Source organism: Anabas testudineus, chromosome 11 (genome assembly GCF_900324465.2).
Source record: "Anabas testudineus chromosome 11, fAnaTes1.2, whole genome shotgun sequence".
Classification (NCBI taxonomy): Eukaryota; Metazoa; Chordata; class Actinopteri; order Anabantiformes; family Anabantidae; genus Anabas; species Anabas testudineus.
This window is the reverse complement of record NC_046620.1, coordinates 21,847,254-21,868,793: the sequence shown is the minus strand read 5'-3', so window position 1 is coordinate 21,868,793 and position 21,540 is coordinate 21,847,254. Positions and strand designations below refer to the sequence as shown.

At 39.3% G+C, this 21,540-nt stretch overlaps 1 protein-coding gene across 4 annotated transcripts; it reads right to left on the bottom strand.

Moving 5' to 3' along the window:
• Positions 1-153: 153 nt before the first annotated feature.
• Positions 154-20,656, bottom strand: atat1 (alpha tubulin acetyltransferase 1). 4 transcript variants are annotated; one of them, XM_026347410.1, is made up of 12 exons: positions 20,261-20,656; positions 19,748-19,808; positions 19,030-19,121; positions 18,641-18,698; positions 18,427-18,540; positions 17,524-17,625; positions 13,013-13,058; positions 10,224-10,298; positions 9,042-9,255; positions 6,787-6,872; positions 5,495-5,579; positions 154-3,246 (listed from the first exon to the last, which is right to left on the bottom strand). In XM_026347410.1, exons 1-12 carry the CDS (start codon positions 20,350-20,352, stop codon positions 2,940-2,942), a joined length of 1,332 nt encoding a protein of 443 aa, XP_026203195.1. In that variant the 5' UTR covers positions 20,353-20,656; the 3' UTR covers positions 154-2,939. The 4 variants fall into 4 exon arrangements, with proteins under 4 accessions (XP_026203195.1, XP_026203196.1, XP_026203197.1 ...); XM_026347411.1 differs by having other exon boundaries at positions 5,525-5,579; positions 20,261-20,352; XM_026347412.1 differs by lacking the exon at positions 5,495-5,579 and having other exon boundaries at positions 20,261-20,352.
• Positions 20,657-21,540: the final 884 nt, after the last annotated feature.

The window sequence follows — 21,540 nt, the reverse complement described above, 5'->3', positions numbered from 1 at the left end:
AAAAGGACAAATCAGCCTTTCAGTATCATTGAGTCATAGTTCAGTTCTATTTTTGTGACTTGGTGCAGGAGAGGTGTCTACAGGGAGCAAGATGGGACAACTACCCTCCCTTTTGTAGGGCTTTGCCCTCCCCACTCCCAACCAGTCCCCAAAGTTGCTCAGTTAGATCTAAGTCAGTCACTCTGACAGCGACCTACCAGAAGAACAACCATCTCTGCAGCACTACGCCAATCAGGCCTGTATGATAGAGTGGCCAGACGGAAACCACCCCTCAGTGAAAAGCACGACGGCTCACCTGGAGTTTGTCAAAGGCACCTGAAGGATTAGGATTAGGTTTACTGCACAGTACTTGGTAGTTTAAAGTAATAATCTCTTCTTTCAGAGAGGGTGAATAGCAAACATGACAAATCCAAAAACTATCTTCTGTCCCCCTCAGCCAAAATGTCAGTGATACAACACAGAACAACATGGTTGTCAAGAATTACTGTTTATTTTCAACTTTGTACCAGTTTTATTTCTCTCCCTCGACGGGAGTTTTTAATCATTAAACATCTTCCTTGGAAACGGCTCCCTGAGCTCAGGTTGGGTTTCCTCCGCTCACACAAAGAGGAAAAACAAGTTGCGCAAGAACAAGCTTTTTGCTGAAAAGATCTTAGTACAATGTGAATTCCCTAAATGGCAAAGTTGAGAAACCTGAGCAAACTGTGACAGGTAAAATGCCTACACACACACAGGAAGCTGAGTTCTGTCTGCTCCTAACGGTCAACACAATGCATGTGCAGCCAATAACCTCAGAAAATGATGATTACGTAGGCTATTTGGAATTTGATCGAGCATTTCATTAAATGTTTGTCCTGTAAAATAAACCTGTGTCCTGAGAAATTTGTGTGAGTTTTGAGGAGAAGGAATGGGTTCAATTACTGCAGCAGCAGACAGTCTTTTCCTGAGCTACTGCCCCCATACAGCTGCTCCTGCAGACTGCAACTAAAAGCTTCATGACATATCAAAACCTCGGTATCACCCAGCATTAGTATGCCCATGAGTACCCATACATGACTGTTGAGGAGGAAAGAAAATCACTGTTTAGTGACATTTGAGCTAAAAGCAGTTAGGTGAAGCTGAACAGCTGCAGTGCACTGGACTGCTGACAGTGGAGAGGTGACTCACTAAACACAGAAACTGTTGCTGAGATCATTCTCAGGACTAGTCAGTTGTTTTGTTCTGTAACAAAAATGCACACACACACACACACACACACACACACACACACAAAAACAGTAGTACACACTGCTTTTGGCTTAAAGATGAAAAAAAAATGTCAGAAGCTCTCATAGAGCAGAGCAACTTCAGCTAAAAATGCTCCTCTTACTTTGTTACTTCTGAATGTTTGTTAAACCTGGACTACAGCAGGAACTGAAGGCCCAGTGAGAACACGGACTATCAAAGTGTACTGGTTAAAATGGTGTCTGCTTTATAAAATCGTGTCTTCATCCTGTGGTTTCCACTCCACTCAACAACTTCCTGGACACCACTTTATACATTCCAGTAATTCTCCCTCCAGTTCACCACTCCATCAGCTGATAGACCATCTCAGTCAAATCTGGTCTAAACAAAGCTTTCATCCTTTTTATCACCCTGCATGTTAGCGTAGATAAAGGTTTTGTCACTGTATCGTATTATACGCTGTAAGCACGTTTGATTACTAATGTCGATTCTGTGTGCTTCCTCCTTTGGTTCAGTTGGTGTAGACAAGAATACGGTGGCCCTGAGAGTTCAACACACACACATAAGACAAGGAAATTAAGAAAACGACTTCACCCAATTGACCACACAGGTGCAGTGTTTAGAATAAACAACAACACTGCAAATAGAGAACCACACACAGAAATGTACGGCACATAACAACAATGGAAACGTTTTACAGAGCGCAACTACCATACAAACACATCTATGTATCTAAACCTAAATGCCATTAGATGCTAAGTGCAATGTTTCCAGGGCACTATACTGTAAAGTTAGATATATAGATGTTTGTTTAGTTGCTCATCAAAAACATTTCTATTGTAGTCTGTGCTGTTTGCACAGCAGACACTGCCTCAGCTCCACGATGTGACTAACAGACAATATGATAAGCAGCGGTTCCTCTTGGTCAAGTAAAAGGGTCTTTAGACCCAGCATAGTAATAATTATAAAGCTATTTTCTCACTTAACCCGGTCATGCACTGCCACAGAGAGTCAGTTTCAGTTTTGGATGTCTGCCTCAGAAACCTGTGTGTCCACTCTAATCCACTGGGCATGAATAGGTTTGTCCACACAGTCAACAGCTTTCATTAGCACCACTTTTTTTTGGAAGACAGAAGGTAGATCCGTGTCTCTTTTACGTCTCTGTAGTCTTAATACGATAAACCACACAGCACACACTCAGACCATGTCTCCTGAAGACATTTGTGTTGTTGAATGTTTTCAAATAATGAATAAAAAAAGAGCTTTATATGGACTTTAAATAGGAACCACTGTGTAGTGTTTATTACTGAATTGACTCAAAGTGTTCCAGTCACAGGTGCTCAAGGGTCTAATCTAATGAAGTTTGTAGTTTCCTGAAGTGATCTAATTTTACCACTCGCCACCCACAAGTGCCTGGAACTTGATTTAGTACTACTGTACTTCCAGGGGGACTGTGGAAACAAAAGCAGAACCTGGGACAAGGGGGGCAAGTTTAGTTACAGGTCAGTAAGTTCCTGCCCCTAAGTGGAAAAGGGGCTTTGGTAAGCAACTAAGACAGATGTTTCAATATCCCAGAAACAAAAGCAGTAACTATGGTGGTGTTTAAAAGTTTAAGCTCTCAGTACCTAACGTCACGCTGACGCTCTGCTTTAGAACATATTTGGCTGAAAGTGCTGAGAGCTTTAGAGTTCAGTACCAAGATGCAGCAAGAGTTTTCACCAAGGCCGAGTGCTTCTGTATTCCTGTTTTTGCTTCACCCACTGGGCAGTGTAGCAGTTCTCTCCTACAGTCCACGACCAGCCTTGTTGGCCTGTATTACTCCTTTTCTCCAACTGATGTCTCTGGTTAGCAAACTTGCTTCCTGGTGGAGACTGTGGAATGTCCAACAACCGAATCTCCTCCTCAGCACTGCATGCTTCAGCTCCGGGAACCTGGTGTTTTTCTCTGCTGTGTAAAGAAGTCTGGCTGCAGATGCCATCCTTCTTGGATGCAGACAGAGGTGGAGGTGAGAGAGCCTGGGACCTGGTTGATAGGGTATGAGGGCATAGGGTGAGTGGAAGGAAGAATGAAGGAGGTAGAAGTATGAATGAAGAAGGGTAAAGGGCAAACGTGTTGGAAAATAAGAGAATTACAGCATAACAACTCTATGTGCAGACAAATGTGACTGAAATATTTCTTTTAAAATAGGGACAGCTGATGGAAGTTGAAGGCAGCTAGTCACCCATAAATAACACTTAAAGAGTCTTGGCAGATGTCAGGATCAGACTGGAGAATTTATTGAGCTGTATAATTCTGTTCAAACCTCACCTGAGCCTATGAGTGTGGTGGCTGAATGTGTCCTGGAGTTTTTGCTGTGCATGAATTAGAATCAACGTAGAATTTCTTGTTTGCTTGATGCTATATTTTACTGAAGCGCCTTACTAAAAAGGTTATTTTTTTATTAGGAGTACCATGATTTTTGTCCAGGCCAGTTTCATTAGTTAGGATAGTTTGTTAGTTATGTTGAACCTCAACTCAAAAGCTACATCTGATTTTCCCAAGTTATTTTTTAGTCATTTTTTATTTATTGTTACTTTTGTCAGTTCCAAGTTATTTCAGTGACCTTCGTGGGTTTTTCTTTATTTAACAGAAAGGTACCAGTAATTTTGTCCACGTCTGTAGCCAACTTTTCAGCGTGCATTGTTTAAGAGGGGAGAACTCTTTATAGAAAACATTTATGATGAGAACTTTCTGTACGTCTATTACAACATAGTTTCTTGATATCTTCTTGATCTTCATAATAATAAAACTATTAAAATATTGTATGAGCACTGAACTGTTAAACCTAAGTTCAGGTAAATTATGTTTTCAAGGCAGCAGGTGTATTTAAGTTCTATAAATGCCTTGAAACATTGGTCTCTTCTGACCATTAAGCAAAACAGACATCTGAGTGCTCCAGCCATCTATTTGTTGGTTTGGTGTAGTCATGATTAACTGCAATTATGTCTATTTAGCCAGAAAGTTTACCTAACTGAACAAATCTTACCTGAATTTGAACATGAAATGTAAATTTCTGTCCAAACCTGACCTGACCTAAGGGTTCTATTGGGTTTGGTTTAGGTATACAACTCCAACCTAGCAAAGGAACCACAGACAAACCTGAGCAGAAAGCATATATAAGTGTCATCAGCACACACAGTACTATTACAACTTTTTTAGAGTAGAGGTTTAGATTCCTCTCCATCTTTTGTTTCATAGAATTTGCATTTCAATGTCCTGCTGAGTAGCTACCTAGCTACTAAGCCTTACAAACTGACTTTAGATTTGTGTTGCCGTTGGCAGACACTTTGTGACAGAGACAGACTTTACTAAGAAAATGACAGATTACCTGCTGGATTCAGCCCAATCACAGCATGCCAGGAAATTATGGGTGAGAAACCAGAGGGTGACTTTATAGTTCCACCAGACAGCACACACAATGAATGTTTCCATTCGTAATGGGGGTTTTCTGACTCAAAGTGGAGGACAAACATTCATGGTCCCTGGGCAGTTGGATGGTTTAGTTTTTCCTTCGCGGTAGATGGAAAGGCTGTACCACCAGGTCAAGTTAAGATTGGTGTATGTGTGCAGAGTTGGGAATATTTCACATAAAAGGTCATTGTCAAATGTTTACAGCTTTACTGAAATTAAATGAAACTTGAAATTTCTGATTAGTCTGGTTTCTTCATGTCAACAGTTAAGTATGAACAGTGCTTTGAGGTTATATGGAACATGTTGCAGATATTTTTGAAACTCAGAGTGTGCTCAGTGTTAGTTTCTGCAGTCTGATCCTGGCATGAAAGAATAGTAACAGTCACACTTCTTCTCTGCCCTGCTTTTTCTTTGCTGGTCAAACAAACGCAATGGTGTCCTTTGGACAAACACATTTTTTAATTTTCTGTGTTGAAGTCCTATCCCTAGTATATAACTATAACTAGTATAAACAAATGAGCATGTTTGGTGGGCTGCACCCAGAGTAATGTTGAAAAGCACAAGCATCACCTCTTCTGTGAGCATTTACAATCTAGATTTTCCCAAAATATGCTTGATCCATGGTGAAATTGTCTTAACTCAAGCTTTAGGGGTTTGATCAAATGACTCTCTATAACAGTTTAAGATGAGTTTTAGCCACAAATGTCTGCACATACAGCAGGTTGACTCACTAAACCTACATATTTTCTTCTCATGCTCGTTAACCTCCCTGACAATGAACAGTTACATGTCCAGTAGTCTGGAGCAGTAGTGTAAATACCTGCATTGTGGTGTGTGAATACTGGCCAACCTGTGTGTGTCTGTGTATTCCAGTGCGTGTGACTGATCCCCCAGTGGTCTCAGACCTGAGAAAGCACAGGGTACTAACATATGAGAAAGAGAGCAGAGCTGCCTGGCTACACTGCACCTGGCTGTAGTAAAGTGTGAGTCACTCAGCGTGGTTTGAATTTCTCTTTATCACTGGGATAGAAGCTAACAAAGAGCAACATTCATTACATGGTTTATTTTCATCAACACATGAAAAAAACAGAGTTCTATCAGGTTTAAAAGACTTGTTGAGAGTCACAGGTATTTAATTTTACGTGACGTCATGAAGTCATTAACATCATGGCCAACATGTGTGCATCTTTGTATCACAGTGGCCAACCTACACTGATCAGCCACAACATTCAAACTACCAGGTGGTTTAAATGTCGTGGTGGACTGGGCTCAGCATGCACACTCAGGTGGTGTGATATACTGTGTTCAGATACCTGTCGATGATGGCCAGCATTACATTTTCCCACGCTGAGCCCAGTCCACCAAAATATTAACACCACCAGGTAGTTTAAATGTTGTGGCCAGCATGTGTGTGTTATTTGGCTCCACAGAGGTTAAATACCTGGGACTCCCAGTGAGTCAGTCAGGACTGAAGAGGCCTTTCAGATGAGCAGCTACCACATTTTCTAAAATGACTATAATTAAATAAATAATACATTTTGATCAAACATTATATATATACCCAATAACAATATAATAAAATCATAATAAAACAACAAGAAAGAATTAATCTAATCTAAGTTGACCTTGGATTGGTTTTGATTGACAGTATGTACAAATATAAATCTGAAGCATAGAACTATCAGTCCACTGTCCATATGTGGCAAAATTATTTTAACTCAATACTCACTTGAATTTATGGAGCTTTCAACCACATTTCACAGTCTTCATCATTGAAAGGAGCTGGTTCAGGTCTTATGTACGACCACTTCTTATGAAGTGAATGATGTTCCACAAGTGATGACCCATTCTAAAGACTGTAAGCCAGGTAAGATGATGTGGCCCTTGAGTTAAGATGATTTTGTCACCAATATATATTGCACCTAATAATTATTAACTATCCACCACATTTATCAGCTATTGAGACTGTTACCAGTGGTTTTGTCCTCAAATGTTCATGTGTGGAAAGACCCATTTAAAAAGCATTTTAACCAATTGATATGAAAACAATGCTGCTGCACTGTAACTCTAACAAGGCTTTCACTGAAATTAGAATCCTGAACTACATCTTACCTGGCAAGTGTCTGTCCAGCAGTCCAACAGCTCTGTTGTCCATGTGCCGACTGTACAGGCTGCATCTGGCAACTAGACCCTGTTGGCTTACCAGAGAAACGGCAAGAGCCAGCAAGTGGGGTGAGAAGAAAACCGAAAACATGCAGAGCAGGGTAAAAAAAGAGAGAGGACAGGAATATGACGGAAGGAGGTGCAGCAAAAGGACAGTGGAGTAAGATAATAGAGAGATAAAAGAGGTACAAAGGAAATAAAAGACATAATTACAAAACCAAGTAACAAAATACCACACAACAGAAAAATGTATCAATCAAATGAAAACATCAAAAATAAATAGCTGCAGATTTTTCCTATACAAGCAAGTTCCTTTTGTTAACGATACTTTATGTGTGTGACAGTTGTGTGACAAAAGGCAAACACACTCATGCAGTTTGGTGGCAGATTCAAAATTTAATTGGTTGTAAAACAGGCAAGCACATAAGACAGAGCCTTTACGTTGCCTTCTGCCGTGGAGATAACGACTACGTTTAAAAAGGCATTAGGAAGTCTGCTGTTCTCTCCTTGTCTGACTCAATGAATCATTCTAACAACAAGACTCCCCTTCTCCGTGTCACAGAAAAAGCTAATCCTATCTATCAAGCTAAGACACCGCAGCTGTTCCTTTAAAGGGAAGAGGCAGCCGTGCCAGTCAGAGGCTGGTTAATGAAAGCCCAGCTGAGATCTGTTAAGGGAACTGACCGGATCGTGATGGCAGCGAAAAGAGGTGACAGAGTACACCAAATAAATCAAACCAGATAAATGAGGTGGCGGGGGTGAAAAAAACACAACAAATAATAAGGGAAAAAGGAGAAGAGAGAGAAAGAGACAGTGTTTAGAAAACTGTGGTCGAGCACAACAAATAAAGTGATGGCTGCCTCCTGTGCAGTAAGTGATTAATGAGAAGAACATAGCATCGCTCTGCCAGGCCGAGCAAACCTGGCACTGATGTCGGTCTTTCCAACTTTGTTACTGCAGCACCTCATTTACAACATGAATTAAAAAAACTGCATGTAGAACTTCAGCATCAGGAAATAATAAGACATAGAATAAATAGGGAACATTGATTTGGGGACTGTGCTATCATTGATTTGAGTTTTACCAGGAGGTTTAATATATGGGCTTGAGGAGACTCTGATCTAGGCTTGGACCATAATAGCTGTGGAGTCTATATCGTGTTTCTTAGTAAATCAGTATGTGCCTTGTTTACAATGACTTTGGACTCTATTTTCAACACCAACGCCTGTTTTAGGAAAATATCAAAGACCATCAAGACAAATCTTAACCATTTGTTTATGATAAGGCCAGAACATCCCGAATGTAAATGCATGCTATGATTTTATCATCAATGTCGTACACTGAAAAAAACAACAGGTAACACTTAAATGAGAAAGTTAATTTGGTTAGGTTTATCCAACATACTAGTTAGATCAACTTTAAGTAAGTATGTTTATTGTTTTTTGTGTAGTGTACCAGCTTCAGCTGGACTCACAGGCCTCACTATGAGTTCTGACTGGAACTACTTTCTTCCAACAAAATAATTTCTACAAAAACAAAATCCACTGTGGGATCTGTGGTTGACCCATAGAGGAGGAAAACACTCTTTTTAGAAAGAGATGCTGTTGATGATGAGATTTTTTATGATGAGAGTTTTTATTGCTGTGAGCACCACAAACTAAATTATTCATCTATAAAATGATGGAGAGTACAGTTCTCCCACCCTGATGGACTAATGCTGATCACACCTATGAAAAAAGGGTGATGTCATGACCACATCATCTGTGCTTTTTAGTCATACCATAGCTCAAGGGTTAGGAATTGCCAGTCAGTCCACTAATTTGGTCCAGACTGAAGTATATAAAAACACTATTTGATGGATCTGTACAGAAATACATTTTCCCAGAAGATAAATCCCATTAAATTTAGGAATTTCAAGGTTCTGCAGGATCCAGCTCACAGCCATTAAAATCTACAGTATTACAATTGTTATGTGGACTGAAGGAACACAGCGTCCTTCCTTTGTATACTAACTATTGTATTTGGATGTTAAAATGTTGGTTGGAGCACACTGAACATGCAGCAGTTTTGTGTACAGTCTGAATTTCCATTTCACTTGCATTTCAATCTTGCAGTTACATGAAAAGGAAGCCCTTTCCAGATACAGCTCACACTGTGAGACCTCAAAATGTGACCGTTGACTACAGATGTGTGTTGTTTCTTACTTGGTACGTCTTGCCCTGCAGCGCTCGGTTAGAAGGGACTGTGGGGTCTGGTCCCTGTTGCTCCCAGGGGCAGAAGCTTGGGCGGCTCGAGCGGGAGCCCTGCTGGGGGAGGATCCCACACTGAGGGAGTGGGAGCACTGGGAGGATACCGACCGCTGGGGAGAGTGAGGAGGAGCAAACGGCCAGGGAAGAGCCCTCTGCTCGTGACGTACCACTGAACAGGAAAAAAAGTAGTGACTTCATCTGTATGCAAACTTGAGAGGAATGTTCATCTGAACTAACGTGATAAGTGACAAATGGTTCTATCAAACAGAACATGAATTCAGCTATGTAGATGTGTGTCATGGCTCATCCCAGACATTTCTAACTTCTAGTGACAACTGTTAAGGTTTTGGTGTACAGTTTATTTTTGACTTATCAAAGAGTGCTGCAGCAATTCAGTAATGCTCTGCTGTAGTTGGAAGACTTGAAAGAGACAGATTCGAAAAAGAAGGCTAGCTAGGTTAGATCCTTGTAGGGTCTAAAACAACACCTAATTCCCATGATGTATCCTAACAGCATTTCTTCACAAGAAATCACTAAAATGTGCAAGTTTAAAACATGGGTGCCATGAAGACAGTTGGTGTATGGATGTGATAGAACCTGGATATGGTGTCTCTCAGTCCTTCAGTCAATTATTTTCACTCACTACTGCAAGAAAAAAAAATCTGCTGGAGAAGGTGCTCACCTACATTCTGGGAGCATAGCCTATAGCTCAGAGGCTTAACCTAACCCTTAACCCTACCTAGACACCTCAGTCTGCTACTGCCCTGCCCATCATACTATTGAAATATGACAAACTCTTAGAATGTACTTGTAATAGGAGCAGAGGCAATTCCCATTTATGTCTGAAGCCTTACCCAAATATACAATAATTATAAGAAGCATATATTTGATGTTTGAGTTTTATACAATACATCCATCTGTTGCAGCTTTACTGGAAAGACATAGCTGAAAAGAACTTTTCAAACACCGTACCACAGTTATGTCCCATTTATTGAATTCGGAACAAGTCTCCACTGGTGGCCCACCGTACATTTGTCCAAAACATCACAAGGTCATTAAAATGTTAGAGTTTTTTTTTTGGTTCTCTCTGGCTTGTTTAATGTCAATGTGTGTGGCCAAGTGAAGTGAAGTGTTTACCTTCTCTCTCCATTAAAGAGTAGGGTTTGATCTCTCCATCTGGCTTTTTTAGGGGAATCTTTCTCAGCTGGGCCGCTGTGGAGGGAAACACAGTGAGCAGGGCAACAAACAGAAGATGACAGTGGCAGAACAGTATTTCCTCTATCACTATTGTACCCTTATCTAGTGGTGAAGGCTGGGATACTGGACGTGAAAGCTTAAGCCATCAGCACTGATTGCTTGTGCCATTATCTCTCAAAGACTAAACACGGAGCCACTTTCATTCATCCATGTGAAACAGTTATTCCTCTTCATACAGTAGTAGTTACTTGTGCAGCCTAAGAAAACCGGAATCCAATATTCAAAATGTGTTCTTTAGGAGGTTAGTAGCCTAGAGACTATTTTATCCACTATCATCAAGGTCCCGAAGGTGCCTTTAACACAAATAACTAAAAGTCTAACACCAGCCATACCCTTAGTACCAATGTTTTACATTAACAACATGTGTCAGACATTCACTTGCTTCCTTTGACTCTGTTCCTTGTTCTTATTTTGGCTCTTATGTTCATACATTAATTGATTTAAATGGAATGTGTTCTCTAGCAGTTTAAAGAGAAGTGATGCACGTCACGTCTTATTTTACAGGTCCTGTGTTCTCCAGATCCCTTCCTGGAAACTTTGCTATTTAGTGACTTATTAACTGGCTATTTCCAGTACAGGTTTACACAGTTTGGTACCAACTAAACAGGCGAGAAAGTGTTGTACATTTATTATGTACATTTATTTTTTTGTATTCTTCCTAAATGCGAGTTTTTAATATTAAAGCTAAACTTACATTCTAGATGTAGTTAACAGGTAAATATTTGTATCACTGACATTTCTACTAGATATTGATTGAACTACATGTTTAAATGTAATTCTGAACTACATTACAGATGACTTTGTTTTGCATATGAAACCGATATAATCAAACAGAACACACTTCATGCTATTAAACGAATTAATTTCTACTACTGTTATAATAAAGTGAGTCAGTTTGGCTCATTTTCTATCTAATCAAAAACTAAGGAATGGTTTCCATTGAAACCATGAAAGCCTGTTTTAGATTGTAAATAACACAAGGACAGCAAATGTTGAAATAGAGAAATAAATAAGCTCCTTTTGAGTTTGATGCAGATACAAACAAACATATATAAAGTAGATCCCCAAATGCTGCTGCCTTATCTGGGACTGAGCTCAGCTGAAGTGTCCTGTCTGCAGTTCAGACCTGACACCCACTGAAAACATCTGGTGAATCATGATGTAAAAAAAAAAAAAAAAAAAAAAGACAAAGGCAATAAAGCAAGAATTGGAAAAAACGTTTGCTTTTAAAAACAACACATACAAACTAAAAACAACATGTTGGTGGTGTCTAATTTCTCAGTTTCAACATCTGATATGTGTCTTTGTACTACTGTCAATCCAACATAGGTTTTAAAAGATCTGGAAACCATCGCCTTCCATTTATTTACATTTTACACAACTTTTCTGGAAATGTGGTCTGTACATAATCTCCTAGTTTTCTAACTAACTAAACGAAAAGAAAAGAAAAGAAAAGACATTTTATTTATATATAAAACTTGCTAAAATACTGAGAGAACATTTTTTATGCTGCATTTCAGCATTTCTGATTTTCAGCTTTAGAAACAAGCTTCTATTCGAGCACTTAAACTACAAAACTGTCTCTGTGTGGAGCCTGCAGGCTGCAGACACATTCTTCTTCTCTTTATTTGTCCTATACACCAATCACAGCTTTAAAAACCAAGCTGGAATTGGATGATGACATACAGTGTTAGTGTCAGCAGTGGTATAGAGGCTGCCAAGCTTCTTAATAATGTTTCTGCTGTTGACAGTGAATGTAAAACATACATTTAATGTTTACTTCTGCAAAGAGATCCAGTGAATGTACACCAACATACAGGTGCTGGTTATGGCAACATAGAATAAAAATAATGTTTGGTCACATTTACAAATTACATAACTTTAATGTGCAGGCATCAGATTCATATTATAGCCATTAATTGAATTTTTAACAAGCTGACAGACACGTGATGGCATTTTGGGGGGTGGGTTGGGGTCAGGAAACAGGCAGGTATTCTCCTGTCAATCAGGTGGTCTATGGGGTTTGTGATCTATAGGTTGTGGTTCTCTGTGGATATTCTGGCACTTGGGACAGTAGAATCATTATATGGCATGATGCATTATAAATGACATATACTGTACCTATAGAGGTGGATAACTACAAGTGTTGGGAAAGATGAACTAAAGCTGACTGAAAAATGATGAGAAGGAACATAAGTATCATACAGTACATATATATGGATCTATTTATGGGGCAAAGGAAGAGTGACAAGATGCTGGGGGACGTATGAGAAAAGAAAAGAGATTGAAAAGTCCTTACAAATAGCCGTACATCCCCTGAGCCGTCAGAGGAGAGGAGGGTGAGCCTGGGAGAGGTTGGTAAAACAAAAGATTTTGGAACTGGAATAAAAGCAGATCAGCTCTCTTGGGTCGAGCGCTGCTTTCTCAGCCAAAAGTAAGTGGTCACTTTAAAGCTGTAGCTATATGACGTTACTTAATAGCATAAAAGTCCGTGATTGTTCTGTCAATGCACAGCTTCGTTGTCCAAAACAAACATATGAAGATTTAGGGTGGATATAGAAATACCGAGAAGGCTAACCAAACAGAGGCTCAGGCAGTAATGTCATGTCTGAACAATCAATAAAAAATATCATTAAAAACCAAAGCAAACCAAAGGTGTTGGACATTACCTGCTCTGTTGAGGAAGAAGCCTTCAAACACCACAAAGTTATTGACCTGAGCAGAATAAAAAGAAAGACAGGGTCACTAAAACTGCTCTCAGTGAAAAAGTCACTGTCAGGAAAGATTTGTGTACAATACAAATTGAGGTGAGGTGAGAACCACTAAAAGCAAATATCATTATTTAAATTCTACATGAACTACAGGACTTTTTGTTACGGTTCTAAATTATCATTAATTTTTTTTGTGAATATTTTGATCCTTTAAGCAACAACATGGAACAAAATTCATGTTTACTTGGCTCACAAGGCTGCAAGACTATATGTCTACATAGGTGGCTCCATTAACACATAATCACATGCAAAGAAATGTGAGAAACAATTGCTTCACAATGTGAACATATCCTCTACTATTTACCTCTAGACAATCACAACCAAAGGTAAAGCAGTTTCTGCTGTGATAAATTTACAGACTTGTACAGTGTGTGTTACAAACCACTGCACTGACATTTGGAATCTAATAAGCTTTTAAACACACACTCCATGTCTCACTGGTACCCTGGTAAAAAACAAACAAACAAGAGAGCTGTTTTTGAAAAATATTTCTAGACACTCCCACCCACTTTATTTTAGATTTCACACCTTTCACTATAATATGTGACATTATCTACCTGATTGTTTGAGCTCTTATTGAACAGTATGGGGCATTTACATTTAGTAATTTGGCTAAAGTGCTTTAGAAAGATCTGTTTTAGTTAATATTTATTTTTGTTTTTTTAGTTCAGAGAAAGATTCGGAAGAGTTCTGTTTTTGAAAGGCAGCTGAGTGTGCAGAGGTGGCTAGGGAAGCACAGATCTGAAAAGTTTTGCCTGGGATCTTTTGAGGTGAGTTGAGGGGACCACAAGACGTTGTTTGCTGGCAGAGCGCAGTGAGCAAAAGGGATTGTAGACCATGATGAGGAAGTTCAAGTAGGCCGGTGCTGTTGAGTTAAACACTTTGTAGGCAAGGTTAGGGCTTTGAACCTGATGCAGGTGGCTACAAGAAGCTAGTGCAGAGATCTGAAAAGTGGTGTAATTGATGTGTCCTTATTGGCTGATTAAAAATGAGACATACTGCTGCATTTTGGATCATTTGGAGGGGGTTTATGGTGCATGCTGGTAAACCTGTCAAGAAGACATTGCAATAGCCAAGATATGACCAGAGCCTGCACAATGAGTTGTGTTATACAGTCTGAAAGGTAGGTGCTGATCTTTCTGATGTTAAAAAGGGCAAAACTGACGGAGGGCAAAACCTACAGGCCTCATTTAAAAAAAGCAGGCCTTTTCCAATGCAGGAGCTTACTGACCCATTTTTGGTCTGTATAAGTTCTGCAGAGGTTTCCTTTTTTTTAACTGTCCACTTTGGAGACGTGTTTGGCAGCTACAGTACATTCTGGCCCTCGGGAGATAGCACTGAATCAGATTCTAACTGATTGTGGGGCTGTAGCCCATTACTTCTTTAACAAACGCATAGTCACGTCTCAAGTACTAGCACAACAATCACAACATGTAAACATGCACATATACTGATTTAGGGCTTAAAAAGGGCCAGCGAGTTGGTCACCGGCAAAGCAGTGGCCAACTGGTTTTTAAATTTGTTTATTCCTGGTTTACCAGCTGCTTGATACATTGCTGCTTGAGTGCCTATAAAAAAATACTAACTCCCTTGGATGTTTCATCCTTTTATTGACAGTATAAATCATTAATGGTCAATAAAAGTTGGCGACTTAGACAAAAAAAATAATTGAAAAATACCTCATTAATGTCAAAGTGAAAACAGGTTTCTACAAAGTAATGAAATTAAATAAAAATATATAAGATGAAATCAGTTTTTGCATTAATGTTCACTCCCTTTAAAATGACTGACCTAATCCAACAGACCTTCAGATATTTGGTGCTAGTAGTCCCACAATTAGTGAAATGGGGATCACCTGAGTGCAGTGAATGCGTCTCAAGTGATTGCAGCATAAAGAAACTTGTGTCTGGAAGGTCCAGTCACTGGTTATTCAGTATTCCTGGCTACCATTACAACATCTTCATGTTGTAATGGTAGCCAGGAATACTTACAAAAAGAACCTTCCCAGCAACTCAAAGAACAGGTGATTGAAAAGTATAAGTCATGGGATGGATACAGACAAATCTCCAAGGCACTGAACATCCCCTGGAGTTTAGTAAATCCATCATCAAGAAATGGAAGGAATATGGAACATGTCTAAATCTGCCTAGAAGAGGACGTCCACACAAACTGAGTGAAGGAGACTAGTGAGAGAGGCCACTAACACACTGATGACTACTCTGAGGGAGTTACAAGCTTCAGCAACTGAGATAGGAGAGACTGTACATACAACAACTGTTGACCAGTTCTTCACCAGTCAAAGCTTTAGAGGAGAGTGGCTAGGAGAAAGACAGAGCTTGAGCAGTTTGCAAAGAATGTCATGAAATTGCAGTGTCCAGATGTTTAAGCCTAATTGAGACCTGTCCACACAGACTCCATACTGTGATTGCAGCCAAAGATGCATCTACTAAATACTGACCTGAAGGGGGTGAATATTAATGCAAACACTGATTTCACATTATATATTTTTATTTAATTGACATTACTTTGTAGAAACCTGTTTTCACTTTGACATTAATGACGAATTTTTCTGAAATTGTTTTGTCAAAGTCGCCAACTTTTATTGACCATGATTGATTTATGTATGTGTATGCCTCTAAAACCAAAATCAAGCACAAGTGTAGGTTTTGGAAGCTATGGGACTAAAGATTATCTGATTTAAATATGAAACTTCACCAGTCCAGTGGATATCTTACATTTCAGTACAAAGTCTGTCTTTGTGTTGCACCTGACAATGTTACTATAATGAGCTGCAGTGTAGAGACAGTACCACAAAGAGAGACATTGTACTAAACATACTGTAACTTTGCTCCAACCACTGCTAACACCTCATATTAGAGCAGACAATTTTTTTCTGTGTACTTTTACTTAAAAAAATACACACTGGAAAAAAGATCTTTTAATGGCCAATTTGAAGAAAAGCAGCAATTACAGCAAGCAGAATTATTTCAGCAGCATATCATCGGTAGGGTAAAACTAACATGTCTCTTATCTGATGTCTGCAAATGAGCTTTAGGATGAACGTCAAGCTTTAATACTTTGGATTTTTAATAATTCATGATTTTTAATAATTTGTGATACAGATGGTGACATCACAGCCGCTCAGTATTCCTGCTGCAAATTTTTTATATGTGTATTAACCTTAGCAAATAAAAACCTGAAGCAGTCTCAATCACCTACAGCAAACTATAGAAGAAATATGTGGTTTCCAGGAAACAAATCAACACCTGTTGTTGTTCCCGCTGCCTTTTGTCTTTCTATTCCATGACCAGCTTGATGATGTCACTGCTGTTTGTAGTGTAATTATAAACCAACTGCCCTCGCTGTAATCCCTTTTAGAGTGGTTTAGAGAATGCTGTCAGACAAGTTAGAATGGTTTGCTTGCTTTTAAGAAACAGGCATGACCACATACAGTAAGCGCAAAGTCAAATACAAGTCAGAGCAGTGAGCCTTGTGTGCACTTGTGTGCCTATCACAGCATGGAGGTTAGCAGTCACAATACATACCTCCATATTTTCATATCAACAGGTTAGGCAGTGTGGTGTTTAATTTTAACCCTGTTTCAGTTACACAGTCTGTGTCTGGGTAGCTAATTCATGTATGCAGATGACTTAATTATAATTCTCCATGCAATTGCGGTTATCTGTTTTATTGAGTACTGACTTTAACATTAGATTTCATGCCAACAGAAACTTGGACAGTATATGTGGCCAGTTTTTTTGGCTCAGATCAGGCTCTGATAAGAAATCTTGTGTACAAATACCATCTCTACAGTAGCACCATGCGTTTATTATTAGTGAACGTGAATGTAAATGTAACTGCTGGCTTTGAGGAAAGGTGGTTGAAGACCACTCTCTATAAGGTGTGCTTTTAAAATCCAGCCCAACATCCAGATGAAGTGTGAACAGTGCAGGATCAATTAATCCTGGCATCACTCTAAGCTTCTATTTTTACCTCTCATCTCTTATCAGCTGCTTTCTTATGTTTTCCTATCTATCAATTTAATATACACTTTAATGTGATTGATTATTATTACATGTGCCTTTTGAACATCTTAAACAATAAGTGATCTACTTCCAAAATGAAGTGTTTCATGTTGAACACTACATAATGAAACAAAAATAACACATATTTGAAGAAAAGGATGACGGAGGAGGCAGTGTCCAAATATAACTAGAATAAGTGGATCAATCACATTGAAATGAAAGGAAAGGTTTTCACCCTATCAGATTAAAGCCTATGCCATGTGGGTTCTCAAAGGAAAAAGAACATTTTGGAGAGCTCTCATTTGTACAATTGAAAGTCAGACAGCTTTATTTTACTACAGTAGACATGAGAGACAAACACTGATAGAGAAGTGCAGACTGTACCTGAGGAACACTTTGCATTAGGCAGTAATGCTTTGCCAGGAAAGACAGGAATTTGGGCGAGGGCCTGTCGTAAGCCATCATCACCGGCTCCAAATTCTTGTGCTACATTGAAGAAAGAGATAACATGCAGTCACTGATAAATGGAATATTGCAATGAACTGTGGGAAACAGCCACAGTAGGTAGCAGATTATTGATATTAAATGGTAAATAGTCTGCACTTATATAGAGCTTTTCTACGTTACCGGTACTGAAAGCACTTTTTATTACTGCAGCTGACCTGACTCACCAAGTTCAGTATCTGACCCAGGGACACACTGACGTGTGGCAGGAGTGGCCAGCAATCAAACTACTGATACCATGATTGGTAGAAACCTGCTCTACCTCCTGAGCCAATTATTTCTTAAATAATTATTAGGGTTCTCACAGGTCATAGCCTTTTAAGTGTGATGACTTTCAGAACTATTCAGGAGACCCCAGTTTAATTCAGGGGAACACTGGAGACAGCAATTGATAGACTGATTGGCAGGGACATTACATTTACATCATTTTCACACTCTTAAATACAGTTGTTAGTTTTGGCCTCAGTAATTTAATACTGGTTGGGTTGTTATGCAGGATATCATCAAAAGAAAACTGAGACTGGCATTTCCAGTGGGGAAACTCCTTTGCAAACTGCCCTTCCTTGGAAACTCTCAAGACAAAAAAAAAAAAAAAAGATCTTTGCAGTCCCAACGTAACAACATTGTTCATACTGTGTGTGTTTGAAAAAATCCTGACAAGCAGTTAAGCCAACAGACATTAAAGTGAAGAGCCTGGAAATGTGGCTGAAACATAACTGTCCACTGCACTGCACTGCACTGCACTTAGTAAAGTAATTAGCCTCAGAGCGAGGAATCCTTCACCTGCAGCATGAATTCAAATAGCTCCAGCCCATAGCCATGTCGCTGAAGGTTCTCTGCTATGTAGAAATCCAAAACACACAATGGCTCTGCCTCTATGTGCACACCTTGTCGGTCCTGCAGGTGGGAAATACAATAGCATACCACTACAACTGTCAAAGGAAGCACGATCAATCAGTGAAGTGTGTTGAAATAATTTGAATAACGGGTAACTCACAAGCAGAAATAGCTTCTTGTAGCCAACCTTGAGAAATCCCACAACCACACCACGTCCTCTGTATGCAGGGGAAAGAAAGGGCAGCATGTTTGATTGGGATGGAGGGGGGGTGTGGAATGAAGTGCAGTGAACACTTTGAATAACATTTCATATCACAAGTACCAACATAGTTTTCCATTTGGGTGATTTGATGCAAGCAGCTGCCATGAGCATTAAACACAGTGTCTTGTATGTGTCAACAGTACAGTACATTAACTGTGACCACAGTATGACTCAGAGATGGTGACCTGAGTAGGTTCGGCCAGCCCACAAACAGAGGGTGTGTATGTGTGTGTGTGTGTTAGTGTGTATACAATGAGTAAGAGCTGAGGGAAGGATGTGAAGTGTACCCATTTCTCTCTCCATCCTTCATCAGGTAGAGCTGGTGCTTCTGGGACTGCATCTTAGATGCACTTGTTATAGGTGCTAGGAGCTGTTGAGCCTGTGAAAATCAAGAACCCACATTGATGATGAGTTAAAAACAAAAATAAAAACTGTACAACCACAGAGCTTGTGTAGATACCATGGTTTCTGAACATATCTTCTGAAAATATGTGATCAATATTCTGGATAAGATACAGTATGTGTGTGTGTGTGTGTGTGTGTATATATATATATATATATATATGAGGTATTCAGAAAAAAAGGTATTCAAAAAGAGAACCTCTTGCTGCTGTATGTACACCTGCACTCCAGGGTACAGTATATCGGAACCGAATAACTCACTTTAAGTTGTGGGGCAATATAGTATAGCGTGTGGTATAGTCATAGCTATACAGATAGGAAGGGGAGAGAAAGTTTAGTTGCATTTAACCCTGTGGAATTTGATGACAAAGCTTTTTCATAGTGCAGCAACTGACTGCCCCAGTGATACAGCCCCAAGGGGATAATGGGCAATTTCAACATAATAATACAGTACAGACGTGTGTAAGGTGGTGTCAGGTCACTATCACAGTGTAATCAGGATCTAAGTCCTGTGGTCAGTGAGTGTATCTCTATGAGAACTAGACAACAGACTAGTCATAAACCTTCAATCATAAACAGACTCCCACACATACTGGACCTCACCTTTGCTGAGGCTCTGCCGAGTTCATCAATAACTGTGGCTGTGTTTGCTTGAAGATCTGGCCTAGGAAAATGACCACAGAAGAGCATGATCAAGAGTGAATAAGGAACTATTGTCACCAGTGGGGAGAAAGGCTTGTCCAAGTTTGAAATGAGTCCCTTCTATAGTTGATCTATTTCACCTCTCCACAGTGTGTGAACCATGTTGTGAGCAGCAGGGGGTTCACTGCAGGAAGGCACTGCCCTCCAGTGAACTGAGGCTGACACACACCTTCAAGTCCTTTTATTCAGGACTGTCCTGCCATGTCTTATTTTACAGACCCCACAGAAAAGGGCAAACCACGTTAACACACAAAGCAAAGATCTGGGCAGCATTTTAACTGATCACGTTTGGATTTATATGATGCGTACAGCGGATATCCAGATAAAGTAGAGCAATGTATACTGATACAACGAAACATGCTAACTAGCTAACACCAAAGAGAAAGGAGAAATCACATCATATGTTAACGTTACCTCCCTGCTGATTTACGACTTGCAACAAGGGTCTGGTCCAGGATGGAGATCCTCTCGGAAAATATTTGGTTAATATCAAAAGGAAATTCCATACTTGTCAGTACTTGTTAGTTGGACAGTTATAATACAGAGCTCAATATGATACCGCAGCAGCTAGCCAGCTAACAGCTAAGTTACAGCTTTGAGCTAACGTTATCTCACCGGCTGAACTGAGTCGTTAGTGCATTAACAGGGCACAGCTAGCACTTAGCTGCTAGCAGCCCAGAGACCACAGCAGTTTACCATTGCACTGGTAGAAATGAACGACACTAGGTAATAATGTGCATTTGAACACCGGCACCTGCTGCTTCCATTGTCTCTACAGCTCCACTGTGTCCAGTGAGTCGCTCCCCGGCAACGTCTACCGTAATGTGTGGACAACACGGGACGACGGATCTGATCTGAAGTCCAGAAGTCGTTAAATGGTTAAAATCATGTGTTAAATGACTGAAAGTAAGAATAATGTGTTAAATGACTGAGAGTAAGAATAATGTGTTAAATGACTGAGAGTAAGAATAATGTGTTAAATGACAGAGAGTAAGAATAATGTGTTAAATGACTGAGAGTAAGAATAATGTGTTAAATGACTGAAAGTAAAAATAATGTGTTAAATGACTGAGAGTAAGAATAATGTGTTAAATGACTGAGAGTAAGAATAATGTGTTAAATGACTGAAAGTAAGAATAATGTGTTAAATGACAGAGAGTAAGAATAATGTGTTAAATGACTGAGAGTAAAAATAATGTGTTAAATGACTGAGAGTAAAAATAATGTGTTAAATGACTGAGAGTAAAAATAATGTGTTAAATGACAGAGAGTAAGAATAATGTGTTAAATGACAGAGAGTAAGAATAATGTGTTAAATGACTGAAAGTAAGAATAATGTGTTAAATGACTGAAAGTAAGAATAATGTGTTAAATGACAGAGAGTAAGAATAATGTGTTAAATGACAGAGTAAGAATAATGTGTTAAATGACTGAGAGTAAGAATAATGTGTTAAATGACTGAGAGTAAGAATAATGTGTTAAATGACTGAAAGTAAGAATAATGTGTTAAATGACTGAGAGTAAGAATAATGTGTTAAATGACAGAGAGTAAGAATAATGTGTTAAATGACAGAGAGTAAGAATAATGTGTTAAATGACAGAGAGTAAGAATAATGTGTTAAATGACTGAAAGTAAGAATAATGTGTTAAATGACAGAAAGTAAGAATAATGTGTTAAATGACAGAGAGTAAGA

Bases quoted from the DNA above. Each gene is read 5' to 3' on its own strand.
- atat1 (XM_026347410.1), bottom strand. From the start codon at position 20,352: ATGGAATTTCCTTTTGATATTAACCAAATATTTTCCGAGAGGATCTCC. The intron at 13,059-17,523 runs GTACAGTCTGCA...TATTCTGCTCAG, and splicing joins TAATGCAAAGTGTTCCTCAG to GTCAATAACTTTGTGGTGTT. The intron at 9,256-10,223 runs GTAAACACTTCA...TTTCCTGTTCAG, and splicing joins CTCTTTAATGGAGAGAGAAG to TGGTACGTCACGAGCAGAGG.